The sequence below is a fragment of the Artibeus jamaicensis genome, unplaced genomic scaffold (assembly GCF_021234435.1).
Source record: "Artibeus jamaicensis isolate MK-2021 breed Jamaican fruit bat unplaced genomic scaffold, CSHL_Jam_final contig_867, whole genome shotgun sequence".
NCBI lineage: Eukaryota > Metazoa > Chordata > Mammalia > Chiroptera > Phyllostomidae > Artibeus > Artibeus jamaicensis.
The window spans coordinates 7,016,290-7,039,485 of NW_026521995.1; the positions used below are offsets into that span (position 1 = coordinate 7,016,290).

The following is a 23,196-nucleotide window of genomic DNA, read 5'->3' on the forward strand; positions in this document are numbered from 1 at the left end:
CTAACTCCATCCTAAATTTTTAGAGTCTGGTTTCCTTTATAGTACAGTCTAGGTTTGCCAGTCTCCTAACCACATTTAAACCAAGAATTCCCACCACCCACTTCCTATTCCTCTAGTCCTAGTGGTTTTCCTACTTACGTCTATACGCCTACAGTGTCACACACATCACACTGGCATTCACATGCACACTCCTTGAAGGAGGTAGATTATCAGTACCACAGTCTGCATGTACTTATCCTCAGAGTGAATTCATACAGGTTAGTTTAGTCTTCTTCAAAAAGACTTTCAACTCTTTGTAAGCAGGAACACGTCACATACCATGTATTCATTTTTTGTAACCCTAACACATTATTCATCATACAGTAGACATCTAATAAGTACTTATTAATTGGCTAAAAAGCCTTTAATTTCCTCCAAGATTTATATTGGAGCAAAGTATAGTGACTAGTGGAGTGAAGATTGGAAAGTTTGGTTTTTATTCAAACAAAAATTGTAATGTTGCATTCTTTGAATATTCATTTATTTTCATATGTTTTCTGCTTTAAAACTCCTTATGGTAAAAAGATAAGTTCTCATAGTATGTTCTGTAAAAATCCTGTGTCCTTAGATCGTCAGAATTGCTAAACACTGAATTTGGAACCTTGAGGTACAAGCGGCTGCCCTCACCTGGAGGGACAGGTTTGGGTGACAAGCCATGAAACCTACTCGCTCAGGCTCAACAGGCCATCCTGCACTACTGTCCTTCAGGGACGGTACTCCCCATGAAGCCCTACCTCCCTATGAAAATTTTCACTTGGAAAGCCAAAATCAAGCTTATTTATAAACAACTCTATAACTAAAATAAACCAGAGACATCTCAAATAATAATTATCTTAGGCTTCTCAAAAAATCTACAGATGTCTTCAAATAACTGCTGCTCCTAACTCTGTTGTAAGAACTGAATAAGCCTTAGCTAGCTTATGTAAAGTAACCCATTAAAGATTCTTACCTACTTTAATGAAAGCCCTAGAAAACATGGAAAATACGTGAAGATAGTTAAATTTTGGAAATTTAAACAAGCTGTAACCTTATTTTATAAAGTTTCTCTTTCTGTGAGACATGTTTAAAAGTGCAAAAGTGACAAGAGTAAAATAATATGCAAATTATGAAATTTAAAAATAAAACAATTTAAGTGCATGAACAACTTATTTTATATCTTTGTTTTGATAATAACTGTTATGATTGAAACTGATAGAGCTAACTGCACCTGCATTTTCTTTTTCTAATTGAATTTATTGGAGTGACATTGGTTAATAGAGACACCTACATTTTTGTTGAGAGAAATACATAAATAGGTTATATTTAACTAGAGCATGGTCATTTGATTATAGACCCTAGTAAGTGCTGTTGTATTTATAAGAAAACAATAATATTGCATTATTTCTACATGAATGGTGTGCAGAGTTTGGGGGATGTTTTATTCTTAATTATGGTACACCTGGCAATTTGTGTTGACAATTGTGAAGAGAAGAAAAAGATTAATTGTAGAACAAATAAACCCTGGTAACACAAAAACATGTTCCCTTTCTCTCCTTTTACAAAGAAGCTAAAACTATCCAGCAAGCTGCAATTTTTAAATAGGTTGCAAAGTTAACAAATAAGGATGCTATTAGAATTCTATGCTTTATTTACATAATATCATTAGTAAATTCAATGCTAAATCAAAGCAGTCCTTTGCCATGCACACATACAGTAGGTATAATGAAAATGCTTTTATGTTGCTTTCAGAGTAAATGTCAGGGAAAAATAGCAATTTTCCATTTATTTCTAAATATTTATGACATTTAGATTCATGCAATAACCCTAGTATTTTCATTGCAGCTTTGATTCAGTTTGTTTTTTAGGTATGCCTATTATTTTACCATTGTAAAAGCACCTAGAAATATGTTTTGCAAACTATATAAGAAGATATTTCCACATGTATCTATATACATTATGTGAAACCTAGGAAGCTCAAATAATGTTGGGCTATATATTTTATATGAATATAATTTCTGTCATTAAGAGTAAAAAGTAAAAAGATTACAGAATTTATATTGTTTCCCACCCAATATACCTCTGGTGAACAATACCAATTATTTAAAGCATTTTTCCATACATAAGTTTACACTACAAGTATGAATTTCTGGGGAGGACACTGCTTTCATTCAGACAAAAGACTTGACCTAGCAACCTTAGATGGAAAGAGCTAAATTTCTAGCATTCATATTATTTCTCCTTATTCCATACTGTTTATCTACTTTAAACTACAAAGGATGTGGAGCTAACATGGAAACAGAAAAGTCATAAACAATATACTCCCCCCATCTTCCCATTAATTTTTTATTATAATGCACAAAAAGATCAATAATATCATCAGCATTGGGAACTGAGATTTTCTTTATATGTTTTGACATTATATTACTTACATGACATCAATTCAAAGGGAAATTACATAGCCTATTTAATAAAATGGCACAAGCAACAGGTAAATTCACATACAATATATTTATAATTTCATACTACATAGAGAAAATTACTTCTTTTAAGTTCTAGTATGTTTTTATAAGTTGTTCTCATAAATTAGACATATTGGGCTAGTCCGCAAACTCCTGAGGATCATAATTGAACTAGATTACATTTTCTGACCTTGATGCAATTGAGATAAATGTGACAGACAAATCCACCTATTAAAAATCAATGGGATAGTCTAAAGTGAAGGAATTAAAATTACAGTTATAAATTATTTCAAAATAATAAAAATGAAGAAAACCACATTAAAATTTTTGAATGACATGGAGCCATATTGGTATTCATAGGAAAATTTAAATCATTAAATGTTTTATTAATTAACTGAAAGAAAGTAATTTTGAAACTTTGTAATTTAAGAAATTTTTAAAAAAGGAAAACAAATATTATTCAATGCCAGAGAAACCAGAAAAAAGAAATAATTATGAAAAGACAGAAATACACTGGGAGATCCAAGATGGCAACAAGTTACACTCTCCCAGGACCAAACTGAAATTACAACTAAATTATAAAACAATCATCCTGAATTTAGTTGGTTAACTAAAAACTAGCTAAGAGAGGTCTTATAACCAAGGATTTACAGAAGAAGCCACATTGAGACTGCTAGGAAGGATAGACATGAAATGGGCTGGCCCTGCTCCCACAGGTGGTGGCTGAGATTCTACAGGGATATCTCAGCTGTGGGGGTGTCCCCTGAGAAGCATGGGGTTTCAGTCCCAAGGCAGACTCACCAACCCAGAGCACCAGAGTAGTGAAAGGCACCAACATAATATCAAGCTGTGAAAATCATCAGGGATTCTGTCCATCAGGGAGAGAGGAGAGAGTTCACTAGAGACACAGGTGCCTTATTAAATGGCCACTGCCCAAAATTTCATTAGCAGATACTCACCCTGGGATTCAGTGGAGGGAGGGCAGACTAGGCTAGAGTCATGTGAGGAGAGTCTGGGGTTTTAGCTCTGGGAAGACAGCTGATGGTACAGCCCAGGGTCAGTCACAGGAATCATCTGACATTGGCCTGCACCAGAATCCCAGAACCAACATACACAGTGGCCAGCTTCAGACAACATCAGAGCAGGATCCAATGTTTCACAAGTGGCATATCCAAAGGGGGGATCTTGGCAGACACCAGACCCTGCTAAGGTAAATTCTTCATCATGTGGTCAGCACATGCACATCAGCTTGCCCACCGTGGTTGGGTCTAAACTTCACTGTCAGCCAGCCCGAGAGTTGATCCCAGGCATAAATGGGCCAATAGCAGTGAAGACTCGAGTACATCAGGAAAGTCCACATAATCCACACAAGAAATGTTCCTGAAACACCTAGCACAGGTGGTGATCAAGAATACTACACCACTGGGCCCCGCAGGACACCTACTGCATATGGCCAACCTACCAAAACTGGGAGTCATAGCACATCTACCTGATACGTAGAAACAAACACAAAGAAGCAGCCAAAATGGGGAGACAAAGAAACATGCCCCCAGTGAATAAATGAGGGTGAAATCTCCAGAAAAGGCTAAATGAAATGGAGGCAAGCAATCTACCAGATACAGAGTTCGAAACAATAGTTATAAGGATGCTCAAGGAACTTATAAGAAGTACAACACCAGGAAAAATTATATAGAAGCCACAAAAAAAAAGATCAGAAATGAAGAATACACTGGATGATGGAAGAAACAGTGGGTTGGATGAAGCAGATTGAATAACTGATTTGGAAGACAAGCTAGAAAAAAAACACCTAATCATAGCAGCAAAAAGAAAAAGAATTTTTAAAATGAGGATAGATTAAGGGACCTTTGGAACAATATGAAAGGGAGGTGCAATAAGAAGAAGTGATAAAACTAAAAGATTGACAACCTGTTTGAATGACCAAAAACTTCCTAACCTGGTGAAGGAATAAGACACACAAATCCAGGAAGTGCAGAGAGTCCCCCAAAAAATGAACCCACAAAGGCCCATGCCAGGACACATCATAATTAAAATGCCAAAGGCTAAAGATGAAAAGAGACATTTAAAAGCTTCCATAAGACTTACAGCTGATTTTTTAACAGAAATATTTAAAGCCATTAGAGAATGGCATGAAATATTCAGAATGATGAAGGCAAGGACCTGCAATTGATACTACTTTACCCAGCAAGGATATCATCTAAAATTAAAGAAAAAATAAAGAGTTTCCCAGACAAGAAAGAGCTAAAAGACTTTGTTACTGACAAACCAGTATTACAAGAAATGTTAAAGAGTCTTCTTTAAGAAGGAGAAGGAGGAGGAAGAAAAGGAAGTGGAGGGAGAGGAGGAGGAAGAAAACAGGAAAGTAGTTAAAAGAATAAAATGGCAATAAAAATGTACCTATCAGTAATCACTTAAAATTTAAATGGCTTAAATCCTCCAATCAAAAGGCACAGGATAGCTGAATGGGTAAGAAAACAAGACCCATACATATGCTGTCTACTAGAGACCCAACTCAGAATGAAAGAAATTAAAGGTATGGAGAAAGATACTTCATACAAATGGCAAGGAAGGGGGAAAGGTTAGAGTAGCAATATTTATATCTGACAAAATATGCTTTAAAGCAAAGGATATAGTTCAAGACAAAAAGAACACTACATAACGATAAAGGGAGCAATCTTTTAAAAGGTGGCCTAAAATGACACACTGGATCAAATGGATTTAACTGATTTCTTCAATAATTTCATCCCAAAACAGCAGCATATACATTCTTTTCAAGTGCATAGGGAACATTTTCTAGGAGAGACTACATGTTAGGACACAAAACAATAGTCTCAATAAATTTAAGAACATTGAAATCGTATCAAGCATTTTCTCTGACCAATAATATATGAAACTAGAACTCAATCATGAGAAAAAAACTGAAAGACACACAAAGAAAGACATGGAGGCTAAAAACATCTTACTAAATAAGGAGATTAGCAATGAGATCAAAGAAATCAAAAACTGCTTTAAGCTCTAGCTAGTGTGGCTCAGTTGGATGGAGCATTGTCCTATAACCAAAGCGTCACAGGTTCAATTCCCAGTCAGAGCACATACTTAGGTTGTGGGTTCAGTCCTCACCCAGGGCACATGCAATAAGCAACCATTCCATGTTTCTCTCTCACACTGATGTTTCTCTCCCTCTCTCTCTACCTCCCTTCCTCTCTTTCTACAAATTAATGAATATGTCCTAAAGTGAAGATTTTTTTAAAAAGAAAGAAAAGATGCCTTAAAAGAAATGAAAATAACAACACAACAAGCCAAAATCTGTATGACACAGAAAAAGCAGACGTAAGACAGAAATTCATAGTATTAAAAGCCTATCTCAAGAAACAAGAACAATCTCAAATAAGCAATCTTTACATTTAAAGGAACTGGAAAAATAACAACAAGCAAAGCCCTAAGTGAGTAAAAGAAAGGAAATAATAAAGATTAGAGGGGAAATAAACAAAACAGAATCTAAAAAAATACAAAAGATCAGTGAAACCAAAAGCTGGTTCTTTGAAAAAATAAACAAAATAGTCAAATCTTTAACCAGACTCATAAAAAAATAGGGGGGACCCAAATAAATAAAATCAGAAATGAATGAGGAAAAGTAACAACTGATACAAATATTGTAAGAAAATATTACAAATAACTATATGCCAACAAACTGGACAGTCCAGACAAAATGGGTAAAAACATACAGTCTTCCAAAAGTGAACCAGGAAGATTCAGATTCTCAACAGACACTTTGCAACTAGTGGAATTGGAGTAGCAATCAAAAAATTCTCAACAAACAAAAAGTCCTGGACAAAATGGCTTCACATGTTTTACCAAACATTCAAAAAACAACTGGCACCTATCCTTCTCAAGCTATTCCAAAAAATTCAAGAGGAGAGAATACTCCAAGCTCATTTTATGAGGCCAACATTATCCTAATTCCAAAATCAGGTAAAAACACTCCACATCCCGGCTGGTGTGGTTCAGTTGATTGAATGCCAGACTGCAAATCAAAGGGTCCTGGTTTGATTTCCAGTCAGGGCACATGCCTGGGTTGTGGGCCAGGTCCCCAGTAGAAGGTGCATGAGAGGCAACCACATATTGAATTTTCTCTCCCTCTCTTTCTCCTTCCCTTCCCCTCTCTAAAAGTAAATAAATAAAAAAAATTTAAAGATGCTACAGAGAAAGAAAATTCTAGACCAATATTCCTGATCAACATAGATTCTAAAATCCTCAACAAAACATTAACAAAGAGAATCTAGCAATACATTAAAAAGATAATACACCATGATCAAGTGGCACTTATTTCATGGATGCAAAGTTGGTACATATCCACAAATCAAAAAGTGTGATACGCCACATAACAAAATGGAAGGTAAAAGCCACATGATCATATAATAGATGCTAAAAAATCATTTGATAAAATCCAGCTCCCATTTATGATGAAAATTCTAAGCGAAGCGGGAATAGAGTGAACATACCTCAACATAATAAAAGCCATATATGACAAACCCACAGGCAGCATCATATTCAATCAGTAAAAGCTACAATTTCCCTTAAGATTGGGAACATGACAGGGATGTCTGTTTTTACTACTTTTATTCAACATAGTATTGGAAGTCCTACCCAAAGCAATCAGACAAGAAGAAATAAAAGGCATCCACATTGGAAAAGAAGAAGTAAAACTGTCATTATTTGCAGGTGACATGAAACTATTTATAGAGAATGCTAAAGATTCCACCAAAGAACTACTAGAAGTGATATATAAATTTACTAAAGTAACAGGATACAATATAAATACCCAGAAATCAGTTGCATTTTATACACTAATAATGAACTATCAGAAAGGGAAACTAAGAAAACAATCCCATTCACAATTGCTTCAAAAAGAATAAAATACCTAGAAATAAATTTAACCAAGGAGGTAAAAGTCCTGTACTCAAAAAACTATGGAACACTGAAGAAATTGAGGAAGATACAAATAAGTGGAAGCATATACCATGTTCATAGTTAGGAAGAATTAAGATAATTAAAATGTCTATAGTACTAAGGCAATATATAAATTCAATGCAATTCCTATTAATATACTAATAGTATATTTCACAGAACTAGAACAAATATTCCAAAATTTTATATGGAACTACAAAAGACCCCGAATAGCTACAGCAATCTTGAGAAAGAAGAACAGAGTTGGAGGAATCATGCTACCTGATACCAAACTATAAGGCCATAGTAATCAAAACAGCACGGTACTGGTATAAAGACAGACATATAGGTCAATAGAATTGACTAGAGAGCCCAGAAATAAACCCATGCCTTCCTGGTCAATTAATATTTGACAAAAGAGGCAAAAACATACAGTGGGGTACAGATAGTTGATTCAATAAATGGCACTGGGAAAATTGGACAGATACATGCAAAAAATCAAACTACACCACCTTCTTACACCACATATGAATATAAATTCAAAATTGATTAAAGAGCTAAACGTTAGGCTCAAAACCATAAAAATACTAGAAGAAAATATAGGCAGTAAAATCTTGGAAAAATCTCATAGCAATTTTTTCTGATATATCTCCTTGAACAAGGGAAATTTTTTAAAAATTGGACTACATCAAACTAAAAAGTTTTTGCACAATAAAGGAAACCATCAACAAAATTAAAAGACAATCTGAATGGGAGAACATAGTTGACAGTGATATATCAGATGAGGGGTTAATATCCAAAATTTATGAAGAACTCAACACCAAAAAAACAAACAGTCTGATTAAAAATTGGACAAAAGACCTGAATACACACTTCTTTAAAGAGTACATACAGAGGGCCAATAGACATATGAAAAGATGCTCAACACCACCAATCATTAGAGAAATACAAATTAAAACTACAATGTAATATTACTTCACAGCTGTCAGATGATTATCATTAATAAATCAACAAACAGCAAGTGTTGGCAAGAATATGGAGAAAAAGGAGCCGTCATGCACTATTGGTGGGAATGCAGATTAACACAGCCACTGTGGAAAACAATGGAATTCCCTGAAAAAATGAAAAGTGGAGCTGCCTATGACCCAGTGATCCCACTTATGGGAACATTTTTTAAGAAACCTGAAACTAATTCAAAGGAATATATGCATTTTACTATGTTCATTGCAGCATTATTTGCAATAGTCAAAATTTGTAAACTGCCCAAGTGCCCATCAGGAGATGAGTGGATTAAAAAAAGATGGTACATTCACACAATGCAATACTACCCAGGCAGAAAAAGAAGAAAATCTTACTTTTTGCAATAGCATAGATGGATTTAGAGAGTATTATGCTAAGTGAAATATGTCAGTCAGAGGAAGACAAATATAGGACTTCACTTATTTTTGGAATCTTGAACAAAGTAAGCTAACAAACAAAGTAGAAACATTCTCATAGATATAGAGAACTAACTAACAGCTAGAAGGCTGGGTGAAGTAGGTGAAGAGAGTAAGCAAAAAAAAAACAAAACCCATTGTCACAGAAAACAGTACAGTGGTTACCAGAGGGAAAGGGGGTGTGGGAGCAGGGAAAATAGAGAAAAGGGAGGATAAATGGTGATGGCAGGAGACCTTACTTGGGCGAGTCACAATACAGTACAACACACAGTACAATATACAGATGATTGTACACTTGAAACTTATAATTGTATTAACCAATGTCACCCCAATAAATTCAATAAAATTTTGTAAAAGAAATACACCAAAGATCTAAATGAAGCTAAGCTAATTTTAAATAAAACAACAAAATAAACAAGTTTATGACGAATTAATTTTTAAAAAGCTCCTAGCCCTGGTTGCAGGTTTAATTTCCAGTCAGGGCACATGCTTAGGTTGCAGCTTAGGTCCCCAGTTGAGACATACAAGAGGCAGCTGATTGCTGTTTCTCTCTCACACACTGATGTTTCTCTCCCTCTCTTCTCTCTCTCCCTTCTCTCTCTAAAATCAATAAGCATATTCTCAGGTGAGAGGATTAAAAAAGAAGAAGAAGCCCCCTCAAAATTAGGAAAAAACAAGATTATAACAACTATAATTGATAATACTAAAATCTTGGTATGCTATAAATGTAATCAATTTTTCAAAGACAATTTGGGGCTGACATATTTTTAAGAATAAATTAGTCAATGTGACATTTATGTCTGTCAAAGAATTACTTTTGAAAAAAGGTTTCAAGGACTCAGTGTTTTAGGCAATTGTATTCGAAGTTTATGAAACAGATAATTTCCATACTATGTAATCTGAGAAAAAATATAGAGCATTACATATTTTATGAGTCATTTACCCTCAAACCAAAGTATGACAAATAACTTTTTAGAAAGAAAGAGAGGTAGGGAGGAAGGAGAAAAAAAAGAGGGGAGGGATGGAAGGGAGGAAGAAAGCAAGAAGGAAACCTAAGAATCAGTCTCAGAAATTTAGAGGTTGAACTCATAAGTACAGTACTAGGTAATTGAATGCAATATTACATTAAAAGACTGTCCATGTAACACATTAATGTAACACAATATCAAAAAGTCAAAGGAAAAACATCACCTTGATAAATGCTGAAACACTTTTCAGTAAAATCCAACTACCATTCCTGATGAGAAGCAAAACTGTTACTAAATTAGAAATAGAAGGAGATTCTTTAGCAACATGAAGAATGTTATTTCATGAACCAGTGGTCTGCATTATATTAACTGTGAAACACTGGGAGCAGTTCCATTGACAAATCAAGATTAAGATGATGATGCTACTAATAATACACTTTTTATATTTAAGGGGAATTTCTACCTGACACAATAAGACAGAAAGTAGAGGTTTCTAAAAATTTTAACACTTGAAAAGGACAAAATAAAATTGTAAGGGCATTGTATACAGCATGAGTTTTGACCTTAACGATGCAAAGAATGAGCCAAAATAATGATAGGTACTAGCTATAGAACTCAGCAATGATATGTATACAGATACCTTTCATATAAAATTTATCATGGAGAAATAGCTCAATGGAAATAACATAAAAAATTAATGTTTTGAAACAAAGCTAGCAAGAAAACCATAAAAAGACCAAAAAAGAGGTGGATAGTGGATTGGCATTACATTGTGTGTCTGGACTGGAACATACTATAAACATGACCATTCTAAACTTAATTTCTAAGTTGAAAAATATTGCATTCAGTATCCATGAGATTGTTTTAGAACTTGAGAAAATGTCCCTAAAGATTTTTGTCAATTTTCAGAAAAAAGTAATGATTATAAATGAGGACTCTTCTTATTACACAGTAAAATGAATACTATAAATCTGTAATAATCAAAACCATGTGCCTCTGTTATAAAAATCAACCACAGATTACTGGAACAGGATAGGCCCAAAATTAACCCTATTATTTCTGAAAACCTGTCACTAAAAGGTACACAGGAAAGCACTAAAAAATGGTTAGATAATGCATAAAATGTTTTCTTGTTTGGGGAGAAGAAATAAGATAGTTTTACTTTATACTAATTACACAAATATTTCACAGATATATTTATGACTTAAATGTAAAAAGTAAAACAGATGATATGAACTGAGTGTTTCACTATTTCTACTGCAGAAAGGACAAAGCATAAGAAGCACTAAAAGAATTACAAGCACTGCCTGGGTAGCTCAGTTGCTTGGAGCACACCCAGTATGTCAAGGTTTGGCCATCCCCAGTCAGGGCACTTGCAGGAAGCAACCTATGAATGAGTGAAACAACAAATTCTCTCTCTCTCTCTCTCTCTCTCCCCCCCCCACCCTATCTAGAGATTAGAAAGTATCATTAAAGGTTAAAGGGCTAAGGACTAACTGGATAAAATATTTAAAACAAATGGGTCTCTTCTCAGCCTTTTGGCTAAGATCAAGTGTAAAACAAATGGGAAAAGAATTAACATATGTAATGTAGAAAGCTCTTACAAATCATTAGAGAAAACATTTCCCCAACAGAGTAAACAGGCACAAGTATGGATTTATTTATAAAAGAATAAATGCACATGGCAAATAAGCATATATATATTTAATTATTCTCAAAACAGTAATGGAGAAACTGTAAAGAGTCAACATTTCAAAGTGATTTGAAGATATGTAAAAAAATGAAAATAGTTTATATCATTGACCCAGTAAACCCACTTATAATAGCATAGCCTAAGGAAATAATCAGAGCTGAAAAATAAAAATGTATGTGCATGGCAAAAATATAGTTAGACAATAAGGAAATGATTAATAAGTAATGACACATTCATATGTGGAATATTAACAGCCCTTAAATTCATTTTTCAAAGAATAACCTTGGCAAACTGCTAGCTAATCCAACTGTAGTATAAAATATTGCACAATTGGAATTGTAATGCTGCAAATAAATCAGCTTCATCTTCTCTTGCATGAGGTGGCTCATTAACAAGAGCATCTGTGTAGAGAGCTCTAGAAAAGCCCAGTGACTGTTGAATAAGAACAAGGTGCTCACTCAGCAGTAGAGCAGACACTCTCCATCCCTCGCTGTCTTGGACCCTCAGAGTCCATGTCTGTGTAAAATTAATAATCTGAATAATGTTTTACAGCCTGCTCCAGGGCTCCCACAGCCATGCGTGGTAAGACTGGAGGGCCATTTCCAAGTATGGCATCTTTGTTGCCAGCTGCCTCGAGCCACTGAAAGCTTAGTTGGCGTCTCCTCTAGCCATGCTTGTGACTAGACACACTCTAATATGGAATAATGGCTTTTTAAAAATACTGGTGTATTTTATTTTACCTTAAGAGGAACCACCTATTTTTATGTTATAGAGCATGAGCAGAGGGCAACAAAAAAACTCATACATGTTGCTTGTTTAAAATCAGGTCATGTTCTGATACCCTCTCTCTTTACAAGTCCAATCTGAGAAAATAACTATGAGATAGTTAACAAATAATTTTCTAAAATTTGGCTCTTTGGGAAAAAATTAACTTAGGTTTTTACCTCGGGCTCTCTGCCCAACCATTTTCCAGGTAGATTAAGATAAGTATGATCTTAAAGAATAACCCAGGGGTTATTAGGGAGCTTTAAATGCCACTCCTGAGTGTCCTCCTTCTTCAGGTAAGGAGGTGTATATTCTGTTGTCTGACTGCACCCACGGTCCCATGGCCATGGATCAGCATGACAGCTCACATCCCCAACAAAAATGATGCTGTCGAGACGCCACCACCATCACTGGGTGCATTCTCATGTGCCTCTGTTAGGGCACTCTCCTTTGATAACTGTGCACATGAATGTAAAATAGCTGGGATTAATGGTAACCTACCCCCAGGGACAGGAAAAAACTCACTAGATGTTGAGGACTGTAATCCATGACCTCAGCTCGGTGGCGATAACAGAAGGTGTGTAGTGATCATGTCCAGGAGACCTCAGATGAGTCCAGAGGCCCCACCGAATAAACCCAGCTCCTTTACTCTCCCTTGTTGCTCCTGTCTTGTAAGTAGAAGAGACATGAGGGACAGGTGGGGGGGAAGCACCTTACCTAAATCTGAGAGTGTAATTATAAAAATAAATGCTTCGTCTTCAGTGTTCTGGATATCAGTGCCTACCTACATCAGACAGTGACAAAAAGTTCAAAACCCATGACCTGTAGGGTAAGTACAGGTGTAAGCTGGCTCTGGAGCATTGATGTTCAGGTGGTAGAAAAAAGCAGAAGGAATCACTTGAGCAGTTCTGAATGGGATGGGGGCTGGTAGCTGCCCACTGAGAAGGTCAGAGGAAGCCAGGGAGTCAGACCCACTGAACAGTAAGGCAAACCCAAGTGTTAAGGGCTCTCAAAGCAAAAGAACCTACCCTTACAACTCCTCACCTCAGGCAGAGTTGAAAGAACACGGACCACAGAGCAGAATAAAGCTAGTGGTCAAATCTGGGGCAACCATGGGAAATGAAAATGTCTCCAGGAGCTCAGAACACAAGGCAGACAGGAGAGATGCAGAACTGAACAACCCACCCAAGCTCAGAATCTGCATCCAGCTCTCTCAAGAGTGGCTGACCTTGTGGAAGGACAGAGGGAGAGAAGGCAGAAACATCGGCTTCCGAAAGGCAGGTTGCAACCTTGACCTGGGTGAGTCCTGCCTTGTACCTGAAGCAATGAATATTCCTCTAAGATTTCCTGCAGGTCACTGTATTGCTTTCAGTTCACAGGCTGTCTAGAGTAAATGGAAATTTACAAAAACTGAAAAACTGATTTCTTAAAGAAGAAATTACAATAGCAAGAGTGCTTTACTCTTCTCATATCTAATGTAGGCATGTGATACATATGCAAATTATACTCTGCATGTATACTTAAATAAAATAGCATTATTAAAACTAAAGTAATAATGAAATTTAATTTTCTAAAGCTAATATTGACAATGGGTTTCAAATTTATCTTCTTTCTTTTCAGTGCAGAATGTCAAGATTCGTTATTTTTAAAATGTTCATTTCTGGTGAACTAAGACACTTAATGAAATCATTACCAGAGCTACAGTATAAATGAATATTTTACCCTCTGACTATTTAATATAGCAATAACCTCTACCATCTAATATTTATCATGCACATCATACAAAATAGTCACAAATCTAATTTTGCTACTGCCAGTATGGATATGCTGCTGATCATTTATGATTACAAATGTTTATGTCACCTTTGTAATTAAAGGGTTAGAATGATGTTAGCAGACAGTGTTTGTACTCCCCCAAAGGAACAAAAATTTAGAGGACAAAAATAAACTTGTGCCTTTCTGAAATATTTGTATGCAGACAAGCTCATGGGAAGTTTTTTCTTCAAAAATACAAAATAGTCTGGGTAAATTTAATCTGAACAGTCAGACCCTGTTGAATATATTTATCTAGAGTTTTCCCTTGCTGGCTGCCCACTTTGCATGGCAGCATCTTAAATGAGATACCCTTTGCAAATATTCAACCTTCAGATTGTCCTCGTAAAGGAAAAATGTCAGTAAATTAACACTAACGCAGATCCTGCAAGATACAAAAATTAAACAGAAATCCTGAAAATTCAATACACTTAGGTTTTCATCTATTTTTTTAATAGGCAGATGGGTCTGCCTTTTTATGACTCTTGAGTTTTGGTTAAGACATTTGTGCCTTGGCTGGGTGGCTCAGTTGGTTGGAGCATTGTCCCTTCTATCAAAAGGTTGCAGATCCGATCCCCCTGAGGCTACATACCTAGGGTGTAGGTTCCATCCCCCATCAGAGTATGGATGAATGGATGGATGGGAGGCAACGGATTGATGTTTTCCTCTCTCATCAATGTCTCTCTCTCTCTCTCCCCCTCCCTCCCTTCTGTCAAATCGATAAACATATCCCTGAGTGAGGATTTATCTGAAAAGACATATGTGCCACCGGATTGTTCATGGAGCCTCTGGGTTCTCTTTCAAGACTTTTGTTGGTTTTTTATTTACATTTTTCTTTAAAGCATCAGGAATTTATTTTTATACCTGGTGAGAATAGAGATCCAGCTAACAAAAGTGTATTGAGTACCTACTATTCACTTAGCACTGTGTCTCTAAGCTGAGATGGAATCAATCAAACTTGTCTTGAAGCACCTGGCATATGCAGCCCACCACTGCCACGGCAGGAGGGCACCGGAACCTAAGTCATGACCTCCACTGTGCAAAATATAAAGTCTCATTATTTAGAAAAACAAATCACAAATAAAAAAGTAGTAAGCTTTCATGTATTTTACTAGGGCTGCCATAATAATGTTCCAGACTAGGTGGCTTAAACAACAGAAGTTTATTTCCTCACAGTCTGGGGGCTGGAAGTTCAAGATCAAGGTATTGGCAAGTTTGGTTTCCTCTGAGACCTCCCATCTTGGCTTGTAGGTGGCAATCTTCTCCAGCTGTCTTCACATTGGGTTCCTTCTGTGTGTGTCTCTGTTCTAATCTCCTTCTTAAAAGGACTCCAGTCATACTGGGTCAGGGCCCACTCATATGACTTCACTTTAAAGACCCTTTCTCTAAATGTGGTCATTTTCTTTGGTACTGGAGCTTAGGATTTCAACATATGAATGTTGAGGAAATATAATGCAGCCCATAACTCATTTCAAATGATTTGGGCAGCCTGTAAGTACCATTCGTGTACACCTCAGCGGGAGATCACTGGAGAGTCAGTGAAAGCTTCAGGGAAGAGAAGGGACAGGAGACAGACCCTGAAGGATGCTTATGATTCCAGTAAGGCAATATAAAGTCCCGCTATGAAAAGATGAGAATAAACCAAGTTATAGCTCTTACCATGGTGTGCCAGGGTTCCTATGAGGTAACGAGGCTGGTCAGGGGAGATAGTTAATTTGGGGGGAAAGTGGAAGATAAAAGTTGAAACTGCTGATTGTAAGTAATCTAGATTTAGATGTTTAGGCTTAATAAAGAAGGAAAAGGATGCTTCACAAACTTTTTTGAAAAATGGAATTTCTTGCGAATGAAAACCATATTTTCCTTCCTGAAATACCACTTCACTATTGACAGAAGTTGATGGTTGCCTATTTATAGGAAATGAAGAGGAGAGAAAAGACAAGGTGACATCAGTATTTGGAACCTGGGGGACAGAAATAATGGTGCCAGTGAGGCTGTGGTATGCAGAATTCTAGGTGGAGAAGAAAGGCCACTGCTGGTCCCTTTGAGTCTGAGAGTTTGAGATGGGAATATCCAGTAGGAACTTAGAGCGGACCTCTGGGGGGACTGAGAGGGTCCAACCTGAGGTGTGCACCAGGGAGTCGTCAGTGTGGAGTACAGTGTGGAGCTCCTTGCAGGGAGGAAGGTGCAAGATGCTGAGAGCGGTTTGATTCAATCCAGAGGGCAAAGGGATCACCTACTCACCCAGCAAACTTCTATTCAGCACTTACTGAGTATCCAGCATGGCCTCAAGTGCCAGGAACACAAAGATAAAGAAGATAAGGTGTCGGCCCTCAGAAACCTCATCCTTAGCCATGAAGGCAAGGAGTAGTCCATAATGTTAGATGATGAAGTCAAAGATAATAAGGACAGATAAGGGACCTCTGATTTGTCAATAAAGTGACCACCCTTGACCTTCAAAGAAGGCAGCTTCGGTAGAGTCTTGGTAATAGGCATCAAATTGAATAGGGAAAATGTGATGAGAAAATGGAGACAAGAGCAAGACTTTTTTATTCCCAGGATCTGACTTGTTTTTCACTCTCTTCGTGTCTATTCAAACTCTTTGCCATTTTCAATTTAATTAACTTTTGTTACAATAGTAATGTCCTGATATTTTAATTCAGACTTTAAATAATATTAACAGTCAAGTTAAAATGTAGTCACAGGTCACTTTCATGTATCTAAAAACGTAATAACTTGATACAATATTTTTATATTTTCACTCACATTCAGATAAGTAATATAAGTGAATATAACCAATGCATTTTAAGATGACAAGACTCTGCAAGAGCTAATAGAAGCTGTTTATTGAACAGCTCTGGGGCAGATGATAAGTAAAGAGAAGGAAAATAATTTAAAAAACATTGTTGATGGTGCTGGCAATAATTCAGGTTTTACCATTTCTCCTTATGCCTGTGACAGTTTGAAGACAGGCTGTTTAAATTCCTTCCACTGTCTATTTCCTCAGAGGGGAAGGAAAAGGGAGAAAAGGGGAGATAAACTTCCAGGGACTGGTTGGAAAAGTGCTTTCACTCCTTCTAATTAGTAATTAGTCTCTTACTGATCTCTGTTTAACATGGTCTTGTTCACAAAGACCTCATTTTCTTTTTACTCAAAAAAGGATAGTATGTATGATCCTCACAGTTTCTTCTGGCACTGCTCTGTGTTCCACCTCTCAGAAGTGCTCCCAACTAGTTAGTGCATCTTCGTCATCCAGCAGTTCCCCATAAATTTTGAAATGAATGAGCTAGAAGAAGTTAGACTGTGAATGCTCACCCAGTGGGTCAGACAGGGGACTAGACAGTTAGACATCACTGTGCCCCCTCCATCCTGACTGAAGCTGGTCTGCACTGCCAGTCATGGCTGTCTACACATAGTATTAAATATTCTTTGATTTGATTCTGTTTGACTTGATTTGAATATTTTTTGTTTGGAGCAATTCAGTCGCTCTGCATATTCTATATCTAAGAATTAGGGATCATTACTGCCCCACTTTTATGCACCATAATGATCTATTACTGCCCTTAAAGTTCAGCTAAGAAACGTATGCTCAAGTATCTGTCAAACGTAGGCTGTTGTCCAATAGGCACCCAGATCCCTTTCCACCCTCATCCTTATATATCTATCGAGCAGACATTCCTGCACAAATGCAGTCAGCAGATGGGGTGTCAAGAATCAGGAAAAATAGACAGAAATACTCCAGGAGAGGCCTACTAGCTCCAGGAATAGAAAGTCACTTGTAATGATCACTAACAACCAAGCATGCACTCTGATGATGTTGCTATAGCTTTAGGAATTTGGCTATATTGAGCTATATTGACAGAAAGGGTGGAAAAATATGACAAACCTTCTTCCTTGGTCAAGATTTTTTAAGTCAGGCCTGAAAATCCTAATAATGGGAGGTTCTAAGTTTTGGCGAAAGGTCAGATTAAGCTTTTAGAAAAGAGTCAAGGCTGCAGAAGAGCAGTCTCCTTGTTTGGGCCATTACATGAGGTAGTGCTTTAAAGGGAAGATGAGGCAGTGCTTGGCTGGGCAGGTGGATGTGTAAGGCAGGCAGTAGGGGCAGAGAAGGGGGCAGGAAGAAGATTCTATGTGCATAATATCCTTTTAAAAAGATTTTTTAGCAGCTTTGTCTCCTCTCCCCATCTGCCCTCTGAACTGCAGTACCCTATTCCACATCACCGAACTATGTATTTCTTTTCTTCCCCTTCTTTCCTCCCCCTTACTTCTCAGAGTCCTAGACCACCAGGCAATTGGAAGGAAGCACATGATGAGGAATATGATAAGGGTCAGTTGGGAAACAAAGATATTGCCTCTTTCTCCCAGCCCCAGTGGTGTGTGTATAATATTTTATTTACCCCAAAAGAGAAACTTCACTCGATGATAGCCCTTGTAATTGAATACTTGTTTATGATGGCCTTTTTTGTAGGTATCTCTAAAGGAGAGGAACCAAAAATACTGAGACCCCCAAGACGGCCCCGGAAACCCAAAACATTAAATAACCCTGAAGACTGCACATACTATTATCTACTACATGTAAGTGGCTCACTCTTATTATCAGATGGGAGCCATAGCATTCACAAAACCGTGGCCACACTGGGCCTATCCACAGAGGAGACTCTGTAAAATGGAGATGCCCCTCAGGTTCTGCTTTTCTATCCCGGCCCTGGCTGAGGATCTGGGCGTTTGGCTGTCCTGCTGCCCCTCTTCCTCACCATCCAGGCCCCCCCACAGTCCTGCAACCCCATGTCCTTCCAGCAGTTTCTCTGCTGGCCCATTCATCTGAACTGAGATGCAAATGTTAACCCAGAAGGAGACTTGTGTCATAGCAGGACCTCTCCAGAGAGGGGCCTGATACGAATGGGTGAGATACGGTGAAAGTAGAAGGGAAGGAAGAGGGGAAAAAAGACAATTATTGATCACCTTTTACTTTTCCTCTTTCTTAAGGAAGACTTTTATTATAGAAAAGTTGAACGCCTACAAAAGTAGAATTGTATAATGAACTCATATTCATCACTATCTTCCTTAATTATCTACAAATCTTATTTCTTCTATCCATTTACCTCCAACCTTGCTGGATGATTTTGAAGCAAATAGTAGACATCATATCTTTTCATTTATAAGTATTTCAGCATGGATCTTATAAAAAACAAAGATTGTTATTTTTTAAAGATTCCTACAATCATTATACTATAAAAATAATTAATTTCTTAATTTGATCAATAGTTTTAAAATGTTTTTCTCATTCATAGAGTTGTTTTTCAGTTTTTATTTCCATTTTTTCCAAGTCATTCATTTCATATTTTCTGTGCAATGAGTTTTGTCTGTTATGCTCGCTTCCCTTTTAAATTCTAGGCCTGGAACGAGGCCTGTTCACCTGCACTGTGATATCTAATCCTAGGAAACAGCCCTGCAGGGGCTGTTCCCGTGTCACAGGTCAGGACTCAGACACAGACAAGGCATGTCTTAGCTGTCAGGGTCCTTAACTGCACTGAGGCCCCTCACTCATGGCAGGCAGCATGCGAGCTCATTGCATCACCTCTGCCGGCCTGCCCTTCCTCTCCTGTTCCTGTTCTCTGAATGCCGCCATCATCCACTTGGTCACCTAAGCCAACACCTGGTGTCATCCTGGACCTGGCCTCTCTCATACCTGACGTCTAACCATTCACTCTAAAGTGTGGCTTCTACCAGCAAAGGCTGTCTCCCATGCATCTCCTTCTTCTGACTGCCTTGTTTCAGACCATCATTGCTCCTCACTGGGATGCTGCAGGCCCCACCCAGGTGCTTCTAATCTCAGCCTCTCAAGCCTGTACTAGAAAATGTGGCCATGTTCCTTTCTTGCTAGTCCCTAGCTGGATATAGTTCAGCAATTCCCTCAACATAAGGCCCAGACTATTTCTGAGGCCAAGCAGCAGAGAGTAAGATTAGAAAGTGCCAACCATTTCCTATTCACCTTGAATATAAGTAGTAAATGACTCTCAATAACATTTATTAATTGCCACTGGAATGACAGTTGGCTGCTGTGGCTTCAACAGATACCATTCTTGATATGAGAGATAAAGGGAAATGTTTATGACTAACAACCAACCAGTCAATGACACTGGAGCAGATTCTGAGTCTCACAATGAGTCCCTTCCCAAAATCTTACACTGTCATTGAACTATTACTTTTTTAATGAATATAAAGCGTTTTAGTACATCTTAAGTTATTAGTGACTAGAATCCTTTTTATAACTCTGAGTCTTTAAAACTTCAGCTTCAGTGAAAAATAAAGCATAGAAAACTAGTCTGTTATTATAAGTGAAAACAAACCATGTGTTCCTATTTATCGTCCCCCTACCTGGGTTTGGGCACTACACATGAGTGAAATTTACAGAAATGACGGGGCCCCACTCCTTTTAGCCACCAAAACACTGTCATTTTAAGTGGCTCTCATGAAAATCTTTCTAATATATTATACTACACACTTTAAACCTCTTCTTGATGACCCAGGCTCACTGTAGCGAGCAAAAGTGTACTTTCTTCAGATCTATGCTTCTCAGCCAGGGTCCCTGACCACCATGTCTAAGGCACCTCCCTGTCTCTCTCCATCTCCCTGGCCCTGCTTCATTTTTTTCAGAGCATTTACAAATATATACTTTTCTACTTGCCTCCTGTCTGACTGTCCCCTGTAGACTATAAACTTTATGAAGGCAAGGCCTTTGCTTGCTGTGACAGCCCCTTCCACTGCTGCTGGAACTGGAGCCATGCAAATGATGCCCCTGAGCCTGCCCATCGGGGACACCTGTGCTTCTGGTTGTTTTACCTATTTTTATAGCTTTTGTTTCTCCTTGGGTGTCTCTTCTTACTATGGTCATTCTTACTGCCTTAACATTAATACCAGCTCTCCTCTATTACTTGGTGCCCTTAATCTCTCACATCTGGGAAATGTGGCTATAGTTGCATCCAAAGTAAGAATAGGCTGAGCCTGAGAAGCGTGCCCCTGGAGGGGAGAACATTCGCTGGGCACACGCACCTGCCTCGACAGTGTGACGGGCTGCTGTACCACTCAGAAGCGGGGCAGCCATCCTGGAAACCACTCACGGCCAACAGTTTCCTCAAAAAGAGTAACTGAACACATCACTTCAAGGCCTTCCAGTTTATTATTTTCTCTAGTACCCCCCCTGGCTGCAGTAGGTAGTGTGGCTGTTATAAGATATTTTTTCCCTCAAGTTTTGGCTACTTTCTCCATCCCTGCAAAGACCTCTAAATAAGTGAAATGTTGGTGTGTTTCCAAAAGGAATATGAGACTGTATCTACCGGGATATAGTGGATGTGAAATTTAAAGTTTTGTTATAAAATGTGGTTCTTTGTATCAGGAAGGAGGGAAAGGAGTGTGATGCAGCTGAGTCTTCAAAGTCCTATGAGCTTAGACCTCGGGTCTTTCAAGGCCTCCTCCAGAAACACCCTCCTGGGACTATCTCCACCTGGAGTCACCTTTGTCTCCTTGTCTTTCTCTTCTTTACTCTTGCTCCTTAAGAAACTGCTATGGGACATTTGCTTCTTTATTTTCATTTCAAATTTCAAGTTGGTGATTTGTAACTTCAAAACTATAATTGAAAACATCGTTCGTCTTAGCAGTAAATGTCCCTAATATAAAGTCCCATGGGTTCAGATTTATTTAAATCCTCTCCCGTGACGTACATTATGCTTTCTTCTCTGTGAGAAAGAATGCAGTCTCATGCTTCCCTTCTGGACTCGGCAGTGAGAAAAGTAGGAGACAAATGTGAGGCTCATCTTAACACACATCACTTTTGTCCTCTTTCTTGTTTACAACTTCTGTTTTATTACCTTGATTGTATAATTGCTTTTATTATAAACCATCTTAAATAATTTTTTGGAAAAATTTATCGTTGAATACCATTTCATTAGAATATTCTAGCATAGGGAAGAGTGAAATAAAACCTGGACAGTATTTCCTCTTCTAAGAATTCCTGTAACTTAGGACCATCTTCTATGTATAGACTACCTACTACCTTCCAGGGAGAAAGGCTGATCCAGAATTTAAAGGGACCCTGGCCAGCTTGAGAATTCAAGGCAAAATGTTATTTGATTGATTCTTGGTTGGACAAAGGGGACCTCTACCTCTCGATATCATGCCATCATTTCAGCATAATTTTGGATTGTAGAAAATTGTTCTCAAGAACAAAACAGACTTTTTTCCCGACAGTAGATCAAGAAGATAGGACCTCTGTCATATTAAAACAACAACAGCAACCACAGCAAACACCACCCTGGTCCCAGGGATCGTTAACTGGACCACTAGGGGCCATGTACCTATACTGGTAGTATAATTATTTGTGAGCACCTCCTAGCCTGGGGCATTGGGTCAAGAATGTGAAGTAATAGGAAATGGGAAGGAGGATAGGAATGTAATTGGTGTCCTGCTCCTTGTATTGTTGTTTTCTAAATGGTCCACTCCCAGACCTGATGCACTTAAACATTCACTTCTGCTTCATCCCGTCCACCCACTAAAATAACAACCAATAAGTATTAAAGAAACTGTGAACTGTTTGACCCAGCCAACATTTCAGTGTATTACACACGATAAATCGTGAAGAAAAATGGCTGCCTGTCTAAAAATACTGGGAAGACCCTCAATAATTACAAACCATTATTAATTACCATTTTTATTATCTTGTACTTTTATGGTGTCAGCCAACTTGATATCTGCACTAGGGTTTCCACAACTATAATATCTTCAGCTTGTTCAAGGTGAGTGTGGTATTTGTTTCTGCATCCTGACAGACATAACTACTCTTCTAACGTGTAAATATATGAGCTCAAATATATTGAGCTAGCACACAGGGAAACACATTACTAGTGTTGCAATACCAGAGATAATACTGCTTTGTATGTAAGGTAAAGTACCATTCTGTTATTCAAACTATTGATTGAAATGTATCTAATCATATGCATATTTAAGTGCTCTAACTTGTGCCTTGATACATAAAGTTCTCAACTATGAAAACATTTTGCAAATGAACATATGTATCATCTGTGCTG

The 23,196-nt window shown here is 37.6% G+C and overlaps 1 protein-coding gene across 1 annotated transcript in view; it reads left to right on the forward strand.

The window, feature by feature from the left end:
• Positions 1 to 23,196, forward strand: part of MYO3A (myosin IIIA) — a 201,491-nt gene that overhangs the window by 166,749 nt on the left and 11,546 nt on the right. The window contains exon 30 of the mRNA XM_037146339.2: positions 18,582 to 18,688. Coding sequence (XP_037002234.2) covers positions 18,582 to 18,688 — 107 coding nt within the window. The remainder of the gene's footprint in view (positions 1 to 18,581; positions 18,689 to 23,196) is intronic.